Here is a 22,709-nt window from a genome sequence, read left to right as displayed (position 1 = left end):
CTTTCATCAACATGACATTTTCCTTTAAGTCTTTTATGCATATTTATGAGAGCGACTTAACGTATTTCTCTGAGTTGATTTCGACCGCATGCTTTTCTTCACTATGGGTCATGTTACTACTTTTTGCATGTCTGGCAATTTGTTAAAATGCAACATAGGATACTGTAGATGATACATTGCAAAGACTCTGGATTCTGTTATTTTCTTCTAAAGACCAATGATTTTTAGTCTAGTAGATAAATCACTTAACAGTGATTTTTCTTGAACTTGTGTAGGCTTTGGATTTATCCTGTGTCAGGGTAATCTTTTGAAAACTTAGGATATTTTCCAGACCTCTCTATCTTGGTGGGACTCATCCTCTATCTATCATCCTCCATCTAAAATTCTATCACCTCTGTAGACTTTCTTGGAGCTTTAAGTTTTGTTATGCTAGGTCCACAGTACGCTTTATTGTATGTCATGATCCCTATATCTAAAACCTAGCTGTTCTGTAATCTCAGTGAGATGTCTGAAGTTTTAACAAGGACTTTGCTACTCTGACTGAGTTGGAAATCCAAATTCCCCAGCATTGGTCTATCTCTAGTATCACAACGCCACTTTCATTCCCATATCAGCCAATCCCTGCTAAGCCTTGGGTACTCTCATCCAGTGAATGTGCAGCTTAGTCCTCAGCCAAGAATTCAGGGATACCTGACCCCAAGTTTTTCTCAGTATTTTGTTGATATATGTTACTTTTCTGATTTACTCACAGTGTTTATAATTACAGAATCAATGGACTTTGAAAACGCTTTTATTTCAGAATGAAAAAACTGCAGACCTGAAAAGTGCAAATTGGATTTTCAGCTGTATCAGGTTTTACAAACATTTACCTTTACTGATTTCAAATGTTTTCATTACTTTATATTACTTGATCCTCACAGCAACCTGATAAGGTGGCTCTAAGTATCATTTTTCCGTTTTATAGGTAAGAAAATTGGTGCAAATTTAAACACATTCTTTGCTAAAAAGTGTGTCTTATAATATTCTTTTACTCAAGATCTCCTCATAGAAAAAGCTTATGATTAAATTAATGGATTACTATTGTCTATATCCAAAGCTTGAGGGAAGTTTTACCCATTGACAGAATGAGTTACCTACCTACATGATATTCTCTGAGCAACACTGAAAAGAAAGTTCCTAAAAGGAAAAAATTAAGGAAAAAAAAAATCCCAAAGTCCAAACACCTCTCATACTAGGATAGTTAGATAACAGATTTTCTTATAATGGGTATTGCAATAAGGTTAAGGCATTAGGTTACTTACCTGCAAGAGTTAACCTTTTAACTGACTTATATATATTTAACAGAAGGGACTAGGGTTGACCCTACACCTCTAGTAGACGAGAAAATGAAAAGATAAGTAAGAAGCAGGTCAACAATCCCACTCCTTTCCCCTTTGGGAGAAAGAAAATAACCTATATTCTTAATTTCAACCCCGCATAGGTGAGAGCTTTCTTGTACACAAACCACATATTGATAGAAAGAAAGAATGATAAAAACTGGAAAAGAGAGGTACTTTGGGGCCTTTATTGGAAAAGCTTAGTTCTTTATTTGCTACTTAAGGATTACTCCAGCCATTTGAGCCTTTTTACATGAAAAGAGCATTAAGGAGCAAAATTTTTTAACGAATGCGGTTTCTTCTGTTTGGGAGTTACATCTGACGCTAAATGGCAAAGAGGTAGAATGGACTTAGGCTTTAAGGGAGGAGAAAGGCAAGGAATATTTAGGATTATTTGTGACTGATTCCAGTTCAGGTTACAAGAAAACAGAAGAATTTGCAATACACATGCCTCATCTAGTGAGACGCTGAGATCATGGTCAAAGTTTAGGAGCAGGAAGAGGCAAGGAACTAGTCTCAGAACTATTATACTTAATAAAGCCATTTCCACCATTGTCCTACAGTAACTCAGAGTTCCAACTAAACTTTTCGTTCTAAGGAGGAAAGATGTTAGGAACAGTCACGATCACACATTCTGTGAGGTGGGTAGCATTAGCGAGTTGAGTATCAGGAGAAAAATAGGAGGCAGAATTAAAGAGCTAACCAAGACTAGAGAGAAAGTCCCAAGGGACAGTTAGTTATAGATAATACAAAGTTTGCTTTATAATTTTAATTAGGACTCTCCCACCAGTGTTCTTTATAGCTATTCTGTACAACATAGTTTGGTTTTTTTTTTTTCAATTAAAGTGTAGGGCATTTTTATATTAATTTATGTGATTTCCTACAGAATATTTAAATCTCAGTATTTTAGGCCACTATGAAAAATGTTCCCAAAACTCAAAGTCCTTGATCATATGTCTAATGACTCAAATAAAGGCATTTGGTGGAAGTATAAATAAGTGTGGCTTTACAAATATTATTTTGTTACTAGACTATAACTTCCATAACTATTTTCAATTTTGTGGTTAATTTGGAAAACTGTCATAAATCCCCAAATGGGATTTTTATTTTTAATGCCAGCAACTCTTCAATAAATTTAAATATGAAATATTGCAGGATATCAGGAGATAAAATAATTTAAAATACACTCTTGTTTTAATTATTTAAGGTATAATAGATTGATCACCTACACTTTTTCCAGTAACCATTTTCTATAGCTTTCTTAGTTCTAACTCTATTCCTTTTTTCTCTCTTAACAGGCAAGCATTTTATAAATACCAGAATTCAGATTATATTATTGGACCCTTTTTAGGTACACATGAAAATTTAATTTTTGTTTGTGGGAAGTGAGAGCTTTCTTTAGTCAAAAGGCATCTTAAGAGGACATAAGTTAGCTCAGAGAGGTTTGGCTTTTTCTGCCAACTTTACTAATGGGATGCTACATACCAAACAGCTCTAGATTCTCAAAGAAACTAATGAGCTCTTTCTTCCACCACTTCTCCTAACAAACCAGTTCTTAGGGTATCAAATTCATAGTTTGAATAAAATTTTCCTCAAAACGAAAAATTAGTCTTTTAAGCTTTATTTGTAATGCCAACCTAGCTTGAGACTGCAGCAGGAGTTTGAATTCAGGGCAATGGAAAATGAGTCAGCTCTTCTAGAAATCTTAGCAGGGAAGCTCATGATCTGAACTGATACTTGAAATTTATTGTGGTTATTAGAGTTGTTATTTGTTATTTTCCCCTTTTTCCCATTCATCCTTTCTTTCTTATGGAAAGGGGCGAACATCAAAGTGGAATAATAATAATAAAAAAGAACGGCTAACAAAACCACAGCATAAGGAAAAGAAGAACCCGTGTGGGAACTGCCAATAAAAATATTCCTTCTCTTCAGGGCTAGCTATCCAACTCAGATGTTTCTATTGAATCACTGACAGGCTACAGTTTCTCATCTCCCCAAACTCATGGCCACCATTTATCTGTAACAGATGCTTAAAAATTACAATCATAAATGCTAGATATGGAAAAGAACTATCAGGTCATTCCTTTTGGTTTGCCTCGGTCAGGATTATTCTGGAAAACGAGATTATTCTAGTTCTTTGTTAAAGAACTTTCTGTACAAATGGGCGAACTGCCTTTTCTTTGGGAAGGACTTCTTCTTCTAGACTCAGAATCACATACATGCATGTTTCGGTCTCTTCTGCACAATGCACAAGTCCTTTGACGTGTTCAATGACCAATAATTAAACAATGCAAACACTGAAAGTATAGTGGGTCCTGCCATGATTGCGGAGTGAAGGGTCTGATTATCACTGCAGTAGCCACAGGTAGGATACTGCCCTTCTCCTTTCAATTTTTGCTTAAATAATTTTGTTTTCTTACAAATCATCATCAGAAAATACTTCTACAAGCAAATAATACCCACTATTAAGTGCTTCCTGTGCCAGGCACTGTTCTCAGTTCTGTATGTTAATAATTTCTTATTTTATTGTCATGAAAACTCTATGAAGCAGTAACACTTATTATTGCCATTTTAGAAATGAGGAGACTGAGGCATAGAGAGGTTAAACAACTTGTGAAGTCATAGAGTTGATAAGAGGCAGAGTCAGGATTCAGACTCAGCCTCTTTTATTCCGAGAAGTACGTTCCTGCTAGTTGCTATAAGTAATTAGAGACAGATATCACGCAGAACTACTTGGAGGGAGTAAACTTACAACTTGCCAACAGAATGAAGTGAATTCTGAGCGAAGTTGTAGAAAGGGGGACATCCCCAACCCTGGACACATGATTAGCACAACTGGTTCAACAGATGGAGAGGAGTCAGTCCCAAATACAGCAGAAGAATGTCTATTCCCCGTCAGCTACACAGTAAAAAGGGATCGAAAGTTCACTGTATCAGAACCCACAATTACATCCCTGGTAGTGTTTTGTGTATGATTACACTTAAGTTAATTGTACAGTTTTCAACCGAGGATTTATGAATCATTACTTTATATTTGTATGCCAAACTTTAAAAATCTACATTAAAAAAATTACAGGGGTTTCAATTCACTGTTTAGATAAAAAGAACTGTATCACGGCTGCTCCCACGCTTGGTAGAACTCCGTGGGTTGGTCCACAGGGCAGTGTAAACAGAGATGATGGATTAAGAACCACCACTCTCTCAAGGAGTATTTGGATAGAGGATTAGGCCCAAAGTGCTGAGATAATTATTGAAAGGAAGGTATTAAACAACCATTCCACTAAGATTGAAAATGAAAGACAACAACAAGAGGAAATTTAAATGCACATTAAAGCCAAGGACGACTTTAAAACTTCAAGTTGGTAAATCTGAATGACACAAAATGTATGGAAAATCTGATGTAAGACCATCATGATGCCACAGTAACATATCCTAAGCAACTGAAGAAGGTGATTTAAGACGTAAGTCCTCTGCCAGTCAGCTTTTTACATTTTATTTCTGGGACTTTTATTTAATGTTTGCTTTTTAAATTTCCGTACCACTTATATAAATTTCTCTATATTCTTTATTACTTATCCCATGCCTTACTGTGATCTTACCCAAACGAGTTTTGCCAATCACAAAATTTTTCAGGCGTGTAATCTCCAACCCAGGTTGGCAAAGGAAACAACAGTGGCATGAAAAAAAATGACACACTATTCCCTTTTCATGATTTAGAGTCAAGCATTCTTTAAAAAAACTACTTTATTTCTTTTCAAAGTCCTAATAATAAAGGAAAATTCATATACAAATACACTATTATTTTGCTATATCTAGACATTTGAACTGAGTGGGAAAGAGCTGACAAGTCAAGATATTGGTACATAGAGAAAACAAAACAAAACTTATATATTGTTGTCTCAGCAGGTAGTGCTTCTGCTTAGGAGAATCACATATGATACCTTTTCTCCCCTCCAAATTATATCCATCCTTCTTACATTTTCTTAATTACTTTAAGCCCTGACTTAATTTTCTTTTCTTTTTCTTTTCTTTTCTTTTCTTAATTTTCTTTTTCTTTTTCTTTTCTTTTCTTACCTTTTACCATGTTCTAGGAATGGTTCCCAGACCTCTTGAAAGCAAAATATTTTACTCTTTATTAACACCCAAGAGTTTTCTCTGCTATTTCATCTCCAAAATTTCAAGCTTTGAATTTTACCACCAGTGACAAAACACTTGTCTTACACCTCTTTCACTAACTTGCTCCTAAAAAACATATTTGCAAACGTTTTTCTCATGATGTTACTCAGAACCCTAACCTCTCCGTAATCCCCCAGCATATCAATCTATTTCTGGCTTCAAATATTCATCATTTCCAGGGACGCATCATCTGTATTCTTCTCTGAAAGGTTACAGTCTCTTAACCTTGCACTGTGACCTAATAATGCTCAAGTGCAGGTAACACCTCAACATGAGCTTCCTCATTTCCTAGGTTGCTATCATGACATCACAATAGTCATGTCCCATGAAAATCCATACCAAGGTTATCATGGCAAGATCCTCTGTGGTTCTACAGTGCTAGTAGTCACATTTACTGATAGCTCAAAGTAGCAGAAAATAAGAGGTAATACTATTAGCAGAAAGTGCTAGCTGGGCTGAGACTGCAGATTTATGCAGAGAAGAAGGAACCAACAGAAAGGGAGCAAGGATTACTGAGAGAAAATTAGCAGAGGAAGACTGCAGAGGAACGGGCTGGCCCAGTGGCTCAGGTGGTTGAAGCTCCATGCTCCTAAAGCTGAAGGCTGCCGGTTCGATTCCCACATGGGCCAGTGGGCTCTCAACCACAAGGTTGCCAGTTCAATTTGTCCCGCAAGGCATGGTGGGCTCCGCCCCCTGCAACTAAGATTGAACACGGCACCTTGAGCTGAACGGTCGCTGAGCTCCAGGATGGCTCAGTTGGTTGGAGCACGGGCTCTCAACCACAAGGTTGCAGGTTCAACTCCTGCAAGGGATGGTGGGCTGTGCCCCCTGCAACTAACAATGGCAACTGGACCTGGAGCTGAGCCGCGCCCTCCACAACTAAGACTGAAAGGACAACAACTTGACTTGGAAAAAGTCCTGGAAGTACACACTGTTCCCCAATAAAGTCCTGTTCCCCTTCCCCAATTGAAAAAAAAGAATTAAAAAAAAAGACTGCAGAGGAAGGACGAGTGCTTAAAATCTGTCAGAGGTAGGAAGCATTCTCTGATGCAGAAGAGAAACAAAAAAATACAGGTAACTGTTGAGGTACAGGTAACTGAGGGTTTCCAGGACAAGACTGGTCTCAGTAGAATGAGAGTAGTACAATTAGGTAGCCGTAAGGTTGGTAACAATAAAGTAGATGATACTACTGGACCTTCAAAAAAGATGTACTTATTCCGAAGAGAAGGAAACCAGAACTTTCCAAAGTCACAAAGAAGGAAAAGAAGCATCTATTGTATACAAGCAGATGTATACATGCTTCACCACAGATTATTATGTCAGGAAGCCATCATTTTATAAAAGTTTTGTAAAAATTGACTGGCATTTATGGCAAAATGTTAATTGTTAAATATGGGGCTAGGCATATGGGGGTTCATTATATTATTGTCTCTACCTTTGTGCACCTTTGGAAATGTTTACAATAAAAAATATTTACAAAAATTGCCTAGCCATCAGATAACCTCAGTACCAACAGTTATCTCTCAATAAGCTCAACAATTTGCTTAAACTTTCCAAAAGGTTTCAGAAATTTCAGAGATACAATTGGATACAAATACATACACTCTAGAAAACTTTAAAATTCAAAGAAGAGGAGTCAAAATAATTCTATTTGACCAGGATTTGTTCCAAATTTGTTTTAGGGAGTAAGAAATAAAAGTGAGCATTAAAATGAGCAGGCTGAATGTGTCGGGGTATAAACAGGGCTGGAAACAAAAGCGCTGAGGAATAGTGCTTCTACCACGCACATGTGTGAAGAGTAAGATAAAACACTTACTTCATCTCCAGAACTTCCTCTAAGTGTTTCCTTCTCTCTGCCCGAAGATTGGTCAAATGAGTTTCCTTTTCTGCCAGAGATTGCTGAGTAGAGGACAGCTTTGCTTTCATGGACTCTAGTTCCTGCTTTACTTTCTCCATGGCCATCAGTAACTCCTCCACCTGTAATAAATAGGGAAAAGAGAAAAAGTGAGCATCTTGATAAATTAAAGTCAGAGGACTGGACAGTGGACAACTCCTGGGTCCACAAAATTGAACACACACAACACACACACACACGCACAACCAAAATTCTGTAATCTTTCTGAATCAGACATGTATGTCAAGAAGATATAGCAAATAAAGAAATAAATCTCTGATCATCCCTCCACTGTAATTATTTTCAGTTTATGTCAGAAAGAACTTCATTTACTTTTTGATAAACACAAGGACATATGAGTTTAAGAAGTCTTCCTTTGCCATAGACAATCCCTTTTAAGGAATTTATTTGGAAAGGTACAGAAATTTCCATGGAAATAACAATATAACACAGATAAAAATACAAAGAACAAAATCATAATAAATACTTATGGAAGGATTTTAGGAGATAAGAGACAAACTTGACTAATAACAGATTTAGTAAAAACACAAATCATTTTTCTGTTTACACCATTAAAAAGAATTTCTTTTTAAAGAAACAGCTAGAATTCATCAGATAATTTCTTGCTGTAAAGGCAGGTAGGCAGAGTTTTTTCAAGGAAGGTAGAAAGAAAAATAAAATATATATATACAGAGAGAGAGAGAGAGCGAGAGAGCACATGCCTGCACTAGAGAGCAAAAAAAATGTATACACATTTTAAGAAAGAAAAAAAAACTGTATTAAAATTGTAATATCAATGTATACCAATAACAAAAGATGAATGCAAGTCTTGTGTATACATTTTTTTGGCACCTCCGGTATACAAGTGGACGCTGATGGTAACCACTCTGAGCCCCTCTTGTAATTGCAGAAGTCAAACGTGACTTGTATTCATCTTTTGTTATTGGTATATATTGAGTATTACAATTTTAAGTTTTTTCCTTTCTGAAAATGTGTATACATTTTTTTGGCACCCTCTGTATACATAACCAGATAAAGAAGAGACAAAATTCTAAAACACATGAAACGAAGAGCAAGAAATATACTTTACAATCATTTCTACTTACTCTGGGTGGTCCCAAATCAAATTATTTAAATAAACATGTTCATTTTAATTCAGAAGCAAAAAATATGTTTTCCAAAAACTGACCTCAACCAGATAAATCAACCATCTAACTACACCAGAGTTTATGTCAGGTTGCTGCTTGCCAAGAAATAATTTTGGTGGCAATAAACGTTTTCAGAGGCAGAGGTGAGTGTAGGTAGAGCTATGGGATTTGCCATGCACTGACTCCTACATAAGAGCCATTTGTGTGAATCTAAACCTGAGAGCAGCCTGGAGTCAACACTGCAGTGTGACAACTCAGGCATTAACAGACACCTGGATGTCACTGTCTCATACTGAATCAACATCTCTATGTTGATTGGTAACAGCGAAAACACATCCATTTTAATGGCTTTGGGCACCTGAATGACTTTCCTTTGTGAATCTTTTCAGAATGATCAACTTAATGTTCTCAGCGGCTTAATGTTCTCAGTCCCAGCGGCTGTGAAAATATCTATTATTAGGCAGATCTCCTCGGATATGCATTCACATATATGCAAGCTTTACATAAACATGTGTCACTGTCTGCCCTTTGGAAAACTGCCGATAAAGATGATTCCATTTTATCCATTTAATTCATGTAAAATCTTATCGCAAACTGAATTGAAATGATACTCCGAAGTATGTTCTTATGACACAACATCAGGAATGGGTGACATTGTTTACAGAAGCTCTAATAAAGTATGGAGTGGGTCCATCTTTTATGAACTTATTTTAAACATAACTCAAAACATCTCCCTCCCATCCTGTTTTTCACTATCCCAGGTTAGTCACGGTATTAGTTTTTTATGTAAGTTGGAGGGATATTTTGTCCATACTCGTACATAAGCAAGCATGTATAAATAGCCTCTTCCTCCTTCTTCTACACAAAAGGAAGCCCACTGTATACATACTCAACATCTAAACTTTTTGGTAAAGTTTTATTGACATACAACATAAGTACAGAAAAATACACAAATAATAAATGTACAACTTGAAGAATTTTCTCAAAATGAATACACTTATGCAATCAGCACACAGAGTAATACACAGAACATTACTGGTATCCCAGAAACCTCCCTTATACGCCCTTTCCAGGTAAAGAGTAACTATTATTCTTACACTCCAGGTTAGTTTTGCTTATTTAACTTCATACAAATGAAATCACACAGTATATCGTTTTAAGTACAGGTTTTTTTTTCACTCATTGCTATGTCTGTGAGATTCATCCATGTTGTTAGGTATAATCATATTTCTGCAATTTTCCTAACTGCATGGTATTCCACTTGGTAAAGCCAGTGAAATTTACTGAAGGCACTTTTCATAAATAGAAGTTTTTAATTTTAATGGAGTTTAACTACCTTTTCCCTTTATGTTCAGAGCTTTTTGTACACTAAAGAAAATGTTGTCTACCTCAAGATCATGAAGATACTCTTCTATTTTTACTTCTAAATCATTTATTGATTACACGTTCCACAGCAGATCTACAATATAGAGGCAACTGATTTTTGAATACGCTATAATGATCAAAATTCATTTTTATGAATGTGGATATCCAACTGACCCACACTATAAATAGAAGGAGTGCAACAGTCATGACAGGAGGTACTTTTGGCCTATTTGGCAAAAGATCAGAAGTTATTTAAAGAGTACTTATAAATTATACGAAATATAATTTAACACGACTTTATATTGCACATAACCAACTTTAAATTTCATAAAGGAGGTATACACATTCCAAAACCAAGAGCAAAACATACATCTATTTACTCACCACCTTTGTAAGTCAGTTATCCAAATGTATCCGCCAAGTCACCCTGTGATAGGTAATTACCCTTCTTAATTTGTGTTACTTATTCCCTTGCATTTCTTTATTTTTGTATCTGATGAATATATTATGAAATACATCACTGCTTAGTTTTATCAATTTATGAACATTGTATAAGTGGAATCTTCATTCTTCTTTCATCCAACATTATGTTTTTTTATGCATATAAAAAAAGTCCACGATATGTGCATATTCCAGAACAAAGAGCAAAACACCTATATATGTGTATATTACAGAACCATGAGCATAATCACGCAGGAGCTAAGAGCAATGACAACCAACAGTATTGAGTGCTATAGCATACAGATTACGGTTTCCCACTAAATGAGTGGCTGATTTCAGATTTGGACCAAGAAATGTACAAAAGACGATGAACTTTGTATATCTTATGCCAGAAAACAGAAACAAGGATCATGGCAAATAGGGATCGTGACACAGAGACCATGATAACAAAACCAGAAAAACACATCATAAAAAAGAAAAAAAGAAAGAGGAATATCCTTTAAGGATAAGGATGCAAAAAATACTAGAAAACCAAACTTAGCAAGACATAAAAACTGGAACTTACCCTCACAATTCAAAGTTAGTTTAACATATAAAAATAAATGTAATAAACCACAGTAATAGAACAATAGCACAATAACCACATGATCACTTCAATAAATGCAGAAAAGCACTTGACAATTTTCAACAAACTGTCATGGTAAAAACTAACTAGAGACAGAGGAGAACTTCAATCTGATAGAGGGCATCTGTGAAAACCCCACAGCTAACATAATCTTTAATGATGAAAGACTGAATGGTTTCCCTCTAAGATCAGGACCAAGAACAAGACCAGGATGTTTGTTCTCATCACTTCTATTTAATATTGTACTAGAGATAACAGCCACCCATGAAAATTAGGCCACGCAAAAGATTAAAAGGCATCTACATTGGAAAGGAACTCAAAACTTTCTCTAGTTGAAGATGACATGATCTTATATAGACAAAAACCCTAAAAAATCCACCCAAAATTATAATAAACAAGTATACAAGGATGCAAGATAGAAGATCGTCACACAAAAATCAACTGTTTATCCATCCATAACAAGCAATGAATAATCCAAAAAGGAAATTAAGAAAACAACTCCATTTAAAATAGCACTAAAAAGAAGAAAATACCTAGGTATAAATTTAACAAAAGAAATGCAAGACACATAGACTGGAAATTACAGAAGATTGTTGGCAGAAATTAAAGACTTATATAAATGGAAAGACATCAAATTCATGCATCGAACGACTTTAATATTGTTAAGATGGGATACTCCCCAAATTGAGCTACAGACTCAATGTGATCCCTATAAAAACTCTAGTACCTTTTTAAATTTTTTTTTGCAGGAGAAATTGAGAAGCTGATCATAAAATTCACATGAAAATGAAAAGGAGCCAGAATAACAAAAGTATTCTTGAAAAAGGATAATAAAGTCGCAGGACTCATACTTCTAGACTTCTAAACTTACTGCAAAGCTTCAGGGTGGTACTGACATAAGGACGACAAAGAGATCAATAGAAACGAATTGCAAGTCTGAAATCAACACTAACTTTTATGGTCAGCTGATTTTTGAGAAAAGTCAAAGTAGTTCAGTGAGGAAAGAATATTCTTTTGAACGAAAGATGTCTGGGAAACTGCCCTATTCCTTCACATTTTAAATTTCCTATGCTATTAACTTCTTGACAAAAATGTGTCACTTGTCGTATACAAAAATCCCACAATTTGGATTCACTTGATTTTTTAAAAAAGTTTTCTCGTGGTGCTATTTATGCTGTTCCTCTTGTTCTCGTGTTTCCTATAAACGAAAGGTGTATCTAAAGACTTCGTTAGATTCAGGTTTGATATTTTGTCTTTTTGACAACAATACTCCATCTGTAAGGCTGTGTACTTCAGGTAATATCACCTAAAGAGACACACAGTGGTGTCTCACTTTCAATAATAGCACTGATTAGTGGGTTTAGATGGCAAGAGCCTAATTTTTTCATTATAAATTTCTCAATCTTTTCCCAAATTTTTATCATTTCAACAATATCAGTGAAGCTAAATATGTTTCATTTGCTTAGGGACCATCTGTGCTGCTTCTTCCTTGAAATGGTTAGAGAAATCTCTGTACCTCACCCACCTTGAGCTTGTTTTTCTTATTCTTGTTGACTGGGAGGAGTTTTAAACATAGAAATGAACACATGTTCTAGATACCAACCTTTCATCAATTGTAGGTGTAGCGAATCTCTTCTCCCAGTTTGTGGCTTATGTGTTCCGTTCAATCTGATGTATTTTGTTGATCAGAAATATGTTAAACTAATATAATCAAATGTATTAAGTACCTATTTTAGGATTTGTGAGTTTCCCATCGTTTAAGAAATCCTTTCCTATATCCAAGGCCATATGCCATTCTCCCTTTTACACTGTGTTCAGTCATAGACTGAATTAGCGGTCCCAACTACTCATTTCTCTACAGTAACAGTATATCCACATCACTGCCATGGCCTCCTGATGGGCAGCGTGCATTTCTTTGACCCTACATTTTGGCTTCGCTGCGTGACTTGCTTTGGGCAATGGGATATTACATAGCAGACCAGACACACGATGAGGCTTGCAATGTGTGTGATTAGGTTGCATTTCCACCACTGCCAAGAAAACAACTGAGTCGCTGCTGCCTCTCAGGTGGGTCCCAGACTAAGCCATGTGGAGCGTAGCGAGTCAGCAACTAAAGCCCAGCCAACTGTGCTAACCCTCCAATCTACGTGACTGAGAAATAAATGTTTATGATTATTTGTGTCAATAAAGGTGCTCCAGAGAACAGAAGCAAGAGGACATATACTGAATAAAGTACATGTGTATGTATATGCAAACACACACGCACACTATGTTCAATGTGTCCTGCTGATTGTTTCCCTTATAAATGAAATACAGTAATGTTACACTGATTAACATGATGAATTACAATACATTAATTAACCTATAACATATATATGATCTATAATACATACCATAAAATATATTTTTAATAGGGAATTGGCTCATGTGATTACGGCTGACAAGTGCCGAGATCTGCAGAGTGAGCCGGCAAGCTGGAGACCCGAGAAAGCTGATGGTGGAACCCAGCGCAAAAGCTGGCCAGCTCCAGACCCAGGAAGAGCCAATGTTTCAGTTGCAGCCCAGAGGCGGGCAAAAGCTGGTGCCCCACTGGAACACCATCAGGCAGGATTTACTCTTACTCAGGAAAGGGGACTCCTTTTTGTTCTACTCAGGCCTTCAACTGGCTGGAAGGCCTGCGCCGTACAGGATGAGAGCGCCCCACATGTGGAAGGGCAGTCTGCTTTACTCAAGTCTATTGCCTTAAAACATTAATCTCATCTGGAAACATCTTTACAGAAACACCAGACTCTATTCTACAGAACAGTATGACCAGATATATCTGGGCACCAGTGTGGCCCAGTCAAGTGGACACATAAAATTAACCATCACAACTGGCTACTGTTATTTTGTGATTATTTGTAATACAATACCTGACTGAGAAGCTTTCCAAGAGTTTTAAAGGACTGTATTTCACATTTAGTCTTTAAGTGACCTAGAATTGATTTTTATGTATGGTGTGAGGTAGCGACACAATTTCATTTTCCCCACTGGGATTTTCCAGTCTCAATACTATTTATTGAAAATCCATTCTATCTTCATCTTTGACATTCATCAAGTACATTTCTGTGCTTTCTATTATGGTCTGCTGGTTTGCCTATTGCTGCACCAAAACCACATTGTCCTAATTATTATCGCTTTATAAGGCTTGATATCTAATAGTCTCCTGCTTTCAAGAGCACTTTAGCTATTCTTGAATTTCTACAAAAAACATTTGAGTTTACCCGTGTTCCAGGGTCTGTTCTAGAACAGTTCATGAAAGAGGTATACTTAGGATTTCAATATCTTTCAAAAAGTTTTATAATTTTCCCCATAAAAATCTTAAACATTTTGATGATATATATTCTTTGATACTTTATATGCTTTTTAAATGTTATAGTAAATAGTATCTTTTAAAAAAATTCTGATACAGTTTATAGAAATGCAACTGGTTTCTGTATATTGATACTGTATCTAGCAGTCTTTTGAAATGCTTTTATGTACACATTTTTTATTTACTATGTAGACAACCATGTCATAGCTGAATGATAGTCTTCTCTTTCCTTCCAATCTTTATATTTATTTCTAGAATAATGACACCATGCATTCTGTTCTATTCCTGATCTTAAAAGGAATGCTTAAAAGTTTTTTCCAAAAGTAAGTCCTTTATTAGGTTAAGGAAACTCCCTTCTATTGTTAGCTAATTAAGAATATTTTAAATTATAAATTAATATAAATTTTCTGCATTTCTTGAGATGATCATGACTTTTTCCTATCATCTTTTAGACCACAATAATTAGTTTTCTAGTGATACCAATCTTAAACTCTTGAGACAACTAAACTTCTTATAATTAGAAGCCTATTTTTCTATTCACATACATTAATTCTTGATTGGCAATATTTTGTTTAGGAATTTTACATTTATGTTTATGGTTGAGACAGGCCTAAACTTCCCCTTTCCTGTATTAACTTTGTCAGGTTTTGAAATCAAGTTATACTGGCCTTACAAAATATGTTGGTGATTACTTGTGCCCTCTTTTTTTCATTTATTTTCTGGAACTGTTTCTGTAAGATCGAAATTATTTGCTCCTTGTATATTTATTAGAAATCACCAGTATAACTCCCTGGGCTTGAAGTTTGGGGGGAAAAAATTTATTACTGACTCAGTTTTTTTTCAGGTTATCTTTTTTCATACTTAGCTAGTTTTACTAAGTTCCATTTTTTCTTGGCATTTATTCATTTAGTCTAAATTTTCTAATGTACTGGCAAAGACATTTGTATTTTCTGAATATCTGCAGGACTTGTAGCTATAAGCCCTGTATCATTCCCAGAATTATTCACCGTGCCTTCTTTCTTTTTCTCTTTTAGTCTCACCAAAGGCCAGTCAACTTTCTTAGTGTTTTCCAAGGACCAATTTTGGGCACTGTGAATACTTCTTTGAGGAGAGGGGGAAGGTCTATTAGATTCTCTACCTTGGGCTGCCATGGACCTTTTCTTTTGGGTTGCCAATACACAAAAACAGGTGTTCAAGTTCAACAGCTTATCAAGTATTTATCTTTAAATTCCCTGTCTATTCATCCCCTGACATGAGAATGTCGTACTTTCTTGCCAACTTATGAATGAATATTTTATTGACCACCTTCAGTTATTCCTCTGAAGCTATTTTCCCAGCATCTGTTTGGTCTGCCATGTTTATGGTCACATTTTACTTTTCATTCCAATATTTCACTTACAGAATTTTGCCTGCTAGTAAAATGTAATTTTCTTAAAGATTGCTTAATTTCCCCATCTATTTGAGTACCAGGCCCTCAAGGTATTTCTACCTCAGATCATACATAATCCAAAAAGGTTTGAAAGCACGTATTTAAGGCAAGAATGGTACCATAAATGAGGATTTCCAACCAAATATCTGATTGGCGCTCTGGCTCCAAGACAGGGAAAGAGTTTCAAGGCCAAATTGAAATACTTCACACTTCCTGTTGTGTTTTCACAATCCTGGAGAACACATTCCACTATCTCTGTTTGGATATCTATTTCATCACATGCCTACCACCAGCAGTTGTATAGTTTGGGGTACAGTCACTGAGTAATGAAAGCTGAGTAGAGAAAAAGAAGAGATATATACCACACTAAACAATGAAGCAATTCTCCACAATTTAAAAATGCGCTCCAGGTCATAGTACAATTTTCAAAAGCATATGTTTTAAGACGTAAAAAACCCAGGCCAGAGCTGGGATTCAAGTATGTAACTTAACTGCCTCCAGTAACGTATTAAGGAGAACGCACAGGGTTTGACAGTGTGCAGCACCCGCAGGACCAGATGGTTTGCTTAAATCACAAGCTAATAAACTTTTATTCAAAATAAGAAGGGAACAAATTATGACTTTACCACAGACCCATTTTCCTTAAGAAAGCACAGCAGTTGGGTGCTTTAGGTGCTGGCAGAGACTGCCTCTTCAAGTTTCCCACCTTCTTCTATTCCACAACTGAGAGAGAAATACTTTTTGTAGTTTCCAAGATGCTTATGGAAAATCTTGTTATAGTTTCTTGGGAAAGTAAAAGGCAAAAGTCTCCACGGGGGAGGGAAAAAAACAATTGGGGAGAAAAGACAGTGGGACAAAAAGAAAATTATCCAGATGTTAAGAATTCATCATGTAAGTCAGATTTTCATTTGAGAAGTCCACTATTTCTTGATTTCAAGAAATTGCAGATTAAGACCTACTCTGTTTTACAATTATGATTTTAAAAAAGGTTACAAAGCTCTTGAGTTGAGAAGCATTTCTGAAGTATTGGTGAGAATGTTCTCCCTCTCTCTCTCTCTCTCTCTCTCTCTCTCTCTCTCTCTCTCTCTCTCCCTTCCTCCCCTCTAACAAACTCCTTAAGGTATCTAACAATCACTACTAATGAGAACTGGCATTTACAGAATTCCTAACAGAGCTTTACACTAGAAATAGTGTAGTGTTTACACTAGAAATCTTTTTCCCCATATGTTCTTTTGGCTAAGGCATGGTAATTCTTTGATAAGATATATTCCAACAGTATAGTACTTTATGAATATGGAACAGCTATAGGTATTGCAATAATAATACTAATAGCAACTTGTATTACAGGAATACTTTGAAGCACTCTAAATCCTCACAATGATGCTACAAGGTACTAGGCATTATTATCACCTCATTTTTACAGAAAAGGAAACAGCTTTAGAGCTTAAGGGCCGTATTGAAGGAAGCTGAGCTAGGATTCCAATCTAGGCAGTCAGACTCCATTGTATTAGGTTGGTGCAAAAGTAATTGTGGTTTTTGCAATTATTTTTAACCTTTTAAACCGCATTACTTTTGCACCAACCTAATATTTACAGTTAATGCCACTTGCTACAATGTTATCAGTGTTCAAAACGTCCTAAAACAGTTTTCCACAACTGTATCTAAAGAGTCACTCTGGAGAGTGTTCCCATGCCCACTTTTGCATCTTTCTATCCTTCCTTTCTCTCCCACCCCTCCAAAATATTCATTTCCTACCATATACATGGTCATATGTGTAGGCACTGAAAGCATAATAGAAAACAAAACAGACATGTTTCCCTAGCACTCTTGAGCTTAAGAGTCCATAGAAAGATATAGCGATTAAAAAATGAAATTCCTAAGTATGTAATTATATATTTTGGAAAGTGTTATGCTAGAAGTTACAGGATGCCATGAGAATAAACAGCATGAAGCCGTGGTGTATGTTTTCGGGGCCTAGAGAAAGTTTCCGCAAGAAAGTCCAGGAGCCAATGGGAGGAAGAGGGGATTCCAGCTTCTGAGTCCAGCATGTACAGTAGCCCTGAAGTGGGAAAGCACATACCTACAGGAGAAGATTATCGCAAAACCTGAGAATAAGGGGATGAAGGGTGCAAATATGGTAGGAGGGGTGGGCAGGGGTCAGATGGAGAAGGATCTTGCAAGCCGTGGAGGGGACTTTGGCTTTTATCCCCACAACAACAGGAAGGTACCGAAGCGATCTGACTAAACAGAGGAGCAAGAAGATTGAGAATGTTAAAATCAGAATTACTGAAACGATGGACCAAGGAATCTAACATGAATAAAGACGTAAGCAAAGACAGTGCTAATGGATTGGATACAAGAAAAGAGACAAGTTCAAATAATGTAGAAATGTAGTTGTCGTGGGACTACTTGAACAGAAAGCCAAAATGACAGGAAATTGTGATCAGAGAGGAGGGTGCTTAATGAGTGACACTGGAGGCAGGCTAGATTACCAAAGTCTAGAATACCGGATCTGGAATAAAGAGTCAATGGAGGCAAACACCAATGGTCAAGAAACTGAAAAGACAAAGTAACGAACGGGTTATTAATGTAGATTCTGAAGTTAGTGAGATAACAAAAGTCAATGAAAAGCTTCAATGCTACAGTTAGCTTCAATGTAGCTTCATTGAAGCTACATATAGCTTCAATGCTACATGAGCCTTGAAGAAGCAAGGCTGCTTATAAGAATGTGATGGAATAGCGAACGGCCTAAAAGTGTAACAGGAAACAAGGATGAGAGTCCTACCTCAAACTCTAAGGCTCATAATAAACACTTACTGGTCATCAGAAAGGGTTATTGGGAGTTTCCAGGGCAGAGAAATACCTCAAGCAAGAAAAGATGGTTTAAGAAGGAAATTAAGAATGTATATGCCAGGGCCTGGCACAAAGCAGATACTCCATGACTGTTTGTTAATGAATGAATGAAGATTTGTGAAATTTGGTGACTTAGTAGGGAGATAGATATAAAAGGGATAAGAAGAACTGGAGAGCTGGGTGAAGGCAAGAGTACTGAATAATATAGAACGACAGTGCAGCAGAGCACAGATGACAGGGGGCTTATTTTTTGGACAGCTGATGAAATCCAGGATAAGAGGCACAGTAAAATTAATTCCAGTAGGTTCTCTGAAGAGGGTGGCAATGGTGCCATTGTACCATAACTTCAAAATCAATCAGCTGCTACCAAAATAAGATTTTAAAATTTTTCTTTTAGTCCCATTTAAATGCATATGACTTATATAATAGTATTGATAATTTTCTATTCTATGTATTGAAAATAAAATATTCTGAATGATTCCTGAGATACCTCTGCATTCAGCAGTATATTAAACTTAGGAATTTCAGGTACTATTGCTATCTCTTGGTCCTGATTTTACGAAGGACCCAAATATGAGTAGGAGTCACAGATACAGCACTGAAAAAGAAAACACTACACCATATTTCCACAATTCAACGTTGGGAATCACTAGATTTCATGACTTTTACATATTATTGCATTTCTGCAATAAGTCAATATTGCCAAAGGTTTATGAGAAGGAATAAAATCCACAAACGACACTTTAAATAAGTAGAGTGCTCCATGGGTGAGGAATTTACAAAATGTTTTTACCACCAAAATATGGCTGATGTTCCCACAGGACACTGAACAATGCCGGTAGTTCTGTAAAAGTATGAGGTTTGTTAAGTATCCATGCAGTGAAGACTGGCTTGCAGCTGAGGTAAATTCACAGTGATTGGCTGTATTCCTTCACTGGCAACTGCCTTTAAGTTTCCAGTAATATTACGTTGTGGTAACAAATCTTCAACTGAAGAGAAATTTTAAAAGAGTGGAAACACGACAATTTGAAAGAAATGCTTCTTTTTCAAGACATCTCAATTTTCCTTTTCTTTTTAAATCAACTGAGAGAGCATGGGTAGATAAATCCTGTAATAAGCATTCATCATTCCTAGGTGGAGCCTGAACAATCAGACATCAATAAAATGTGTGTTTACACTTTGAAAGCAAAGCGAGTGTCCCTTGCTGCTCTGACTCTCATCATCACGTGTCACTGATGCTGGAAAGAGGCTGTAAGAAGGGCCAATGTTTAGCTCACTGTAAATTCTATTTATTTTTTTTTGTAAAATAGCATCACAACTAAAAATCTGAATTAAAGCACTACAAACAAATTTTTTCAGAAGATTCTTATTTGATCAATGTCTCCTATAATTTGCTTATTTCAGCAACAAATAGGCTGTACCAGAATCAAGTAAAAGAGAAATTAATTATTTCCTGGGTCCACATAAACTCTCCATGGTTCCTCTCTAACTCCTGGAAGAAAGGACAGAAATAATCTAAATAACATCCCATTTTCTTTCTCAGCAGCAGTAGCGATGATGTGGCAACCGTCATTTTACACTCTGCTGCATCTGGGTCTGAGACCTCTTTATATTTCTTTAGGGTTTGTGACAAATGAGTAATTCAGGAAAAGAAATACAAATAGAGATGGAAGGACAAGACTGTCCCTGAACTCAAGTTCTGGTAAGCTCTTTTCTGAAAAGAAATTTGTTTCTGCATTGTTGCGAAGTCATGCTAACAGGACAAAGTACGTGCTAGGATGGCTATAGAAGCTGTCCAGGTCTTGAGAGAAATTTCCTTCTTAGTTGAAATTATTTGGTCATTTCACATGAAGTAAACATCAATTCCATTTTGTCACAGAAAACAGTAATACCCTCCAATAGTATAAACTCACCAACAGCGAACAGAACATTTACATCTTGAGCCCTTTTTTGAAGATCATATGCAGAATTTGAATAAAATACTTCATACTGTTTCCTTAACTTTTCAACAATTAAAATAAAAGTTTACTGCCATTTTAACTGAAAATTTTATCCTCATTTGCATTTATGAAAAATAAATCAGTCACCTAGAAGTAAACAGAATTCATTAATTAGAGATAGGCTTTTGTAGAGAAAATATTATTTCAATATAACCCCTGGAAAATGGTTACAAACAGAATACGGGCAAATGAAAGTTATCTGAACTCATCAAAAGTTTACTATTAGCCAAAGAAGAAAAGTAAAACGGTGGAATTAAATGTCTGCAATCCAAGGATACCAAGACAGAACTCATAAGTATCATGTGAGTGTGTGTGTCTGTACACATACGTGCGAGCGCAAGATTCCTATGGCCATAATAATAAGGCTTAACATTTGTATACTGCCTTTATCGGCCACCAAAATACTTGGGGATGATAATTTACTCCACACAGATGAGGCTACAAAGGCTTAGAAAGAACACAGGACTTAAACCCTAAATCACACTAGTAAACAGAAGAGAAAATAGAATCCACATCACTTAACTTCTGGTTGAATGCACTTTACACTAACCCTTATTGCCTCTTTATTCATTAAAGAGAGTGGAGATAAGAGGAAGGGACAAGTGAGTGCCAAAACAGAGCTTAAGACGTGCCACACACAAAAACTGTCTGTTGTGTAGAGTAAATCCTGCTGTGCATATTTCTCTAGGAAAATATGTTTCATTGAAAACATCCAGAAAGGTGCAGCCAAGAAGAACATAAACTGCATATAAAAATCAGTGGGAAGCCATCTGGTTCTCATGACTTCACCTTCAGCCATATCTTGGATGACTGCCTCTATCGTCAATAACTTGGTTTATCAAACTTCTCAGTAGGAGATAACAGAATAAGGGCCAAACACCCCAAGAACTCATTACAAGCAAACTAAATATCATCTGTTAGAGATCTGCCACATAGATTCCAAGAGTGCTTCCCAGTGCACTAGTGGTTATTCAGTTTAGACAGAAGTATATAAACATGTCTACTTTGAAAACTAGTATCTACAGACTCTGGCACTCATCTCTGTGGTTCAATTTTAGTGCCAAGGCTTTATTTCTTTTCCACTGCAGTTAATTTTTTCATTTGATTATAACTTTTGAAAACATAGATGTGATCCCTTTGTTGAATGAAAAGAAAATATGAAGCCAAAATTCACAGACATAAATTATTTCCTAAATTTCTGGGACAATATAATCATGAACTATTTTAGCAAAAAATTTTCAAGAGGAAGAAACTATAACAAAAAGGACAAACACAAATGCATTGTTTTAAAAACTACTGTTACGAACTACTCCTGTAAAGACAGATTTTTGTGGTTATATAATCGCATGAGGTTATTTCCTGGGGGGCTTCAGTTTTCCTTCAGAATTTCTTTAGCTGTTGTCTACTGACCCCATCTGGCAAAGTAATAGAGGGAGTTGTAGTGGCTAAGAGCTTCCGCCAGGTCAACTTTCTTTTATGTAAGGAAACATCTTTAAGAAATAAGAAAATAGAAAATCAGGGCAAAGGAATCAAAGGATTCTTAGCCTTATTCTTATTCTTCTATAATATACAGAATGAGAAAGAAAACCTGTAATTCAGAAAAGGGCATGCCATTGAGTTATAATAATTTTAAGTTCCAGCTAATCCTCACTCTCATTTCATATAACATATAAAATCTCTGCATTTTTACTGCCATATTTTTATAAAGTTTTCTGTTTCCTTTTTGAAGAATACCAAAGATGCTCCATCAAAGAGATGTCTTTTAGGGCTATCAGTCTTCGAAAAGAATTCACAGCTGCCTTTTCCTTGTTATTCTTGAAGATGCTTGTTAGTATTTTGATCTTTTATTAAAACTCTAACATCTTATTTGTTTTTGTTTTTCTACTACAGAGATGAGATAATTATTTCACAGTTGTGTCCAGCATAACAGAATGAAACAAGATTTTAAATAATACAAGTAGTTTAAAATCTTAGCTACAGTTACTAGAAATAGAGAAATGTCAGGTTCAACAATGCAAATCAGCCTTGAGATTACAGATTTCAGTTGTCT

At 36.0% G+C, this 22,709-nt stretch overlaps 1 protein-coding gene across 7 annotated transcripts in view; it reads right to left on the bottom strand.

The window, feature by feature from the left end:
- The window catches only part of ERC1 (ELKS/RAB6-interacting/CAST family member 1), a 483,911-nt gene that overhangs the window by 195,130 nt on the left and 266,072 nt on the right, over nucleotides 1-22,709 (bottom strand). For all 7 annotated transcript variants that reach the window (XM_081060693.1, XM_081060695.1, XM_081060696.1 and 4 more), the window contains one exon: nucleotides 7,369-7,529. In XM_081060693.1, coding sequence (XP_080916819.1) covers nucleotides 7,369-7,529 — 161 coding nt within the window. The remainder of the gene's footprint in view (nucleotides 1-7,368; nucleotides 7,530-22,709) is intronic.

This window comes from Rhinolophus hipposideros, assembly GCF_964194185.1.
Source record: "Rhinolophus hipposideros genome assembly, chromosome: 9".
Lineage (NCBI taxonomy): Eukaryota > Metazoa > Chordata > Mammalia > Chiroptera > Rhinolophidae > Rhinolophus > Rhinolophus hipposideros.
Note: the sequence above shows the minus strand (reverse complement) of the source record. Positions and strands in the feature narration are given on the sequence as shown.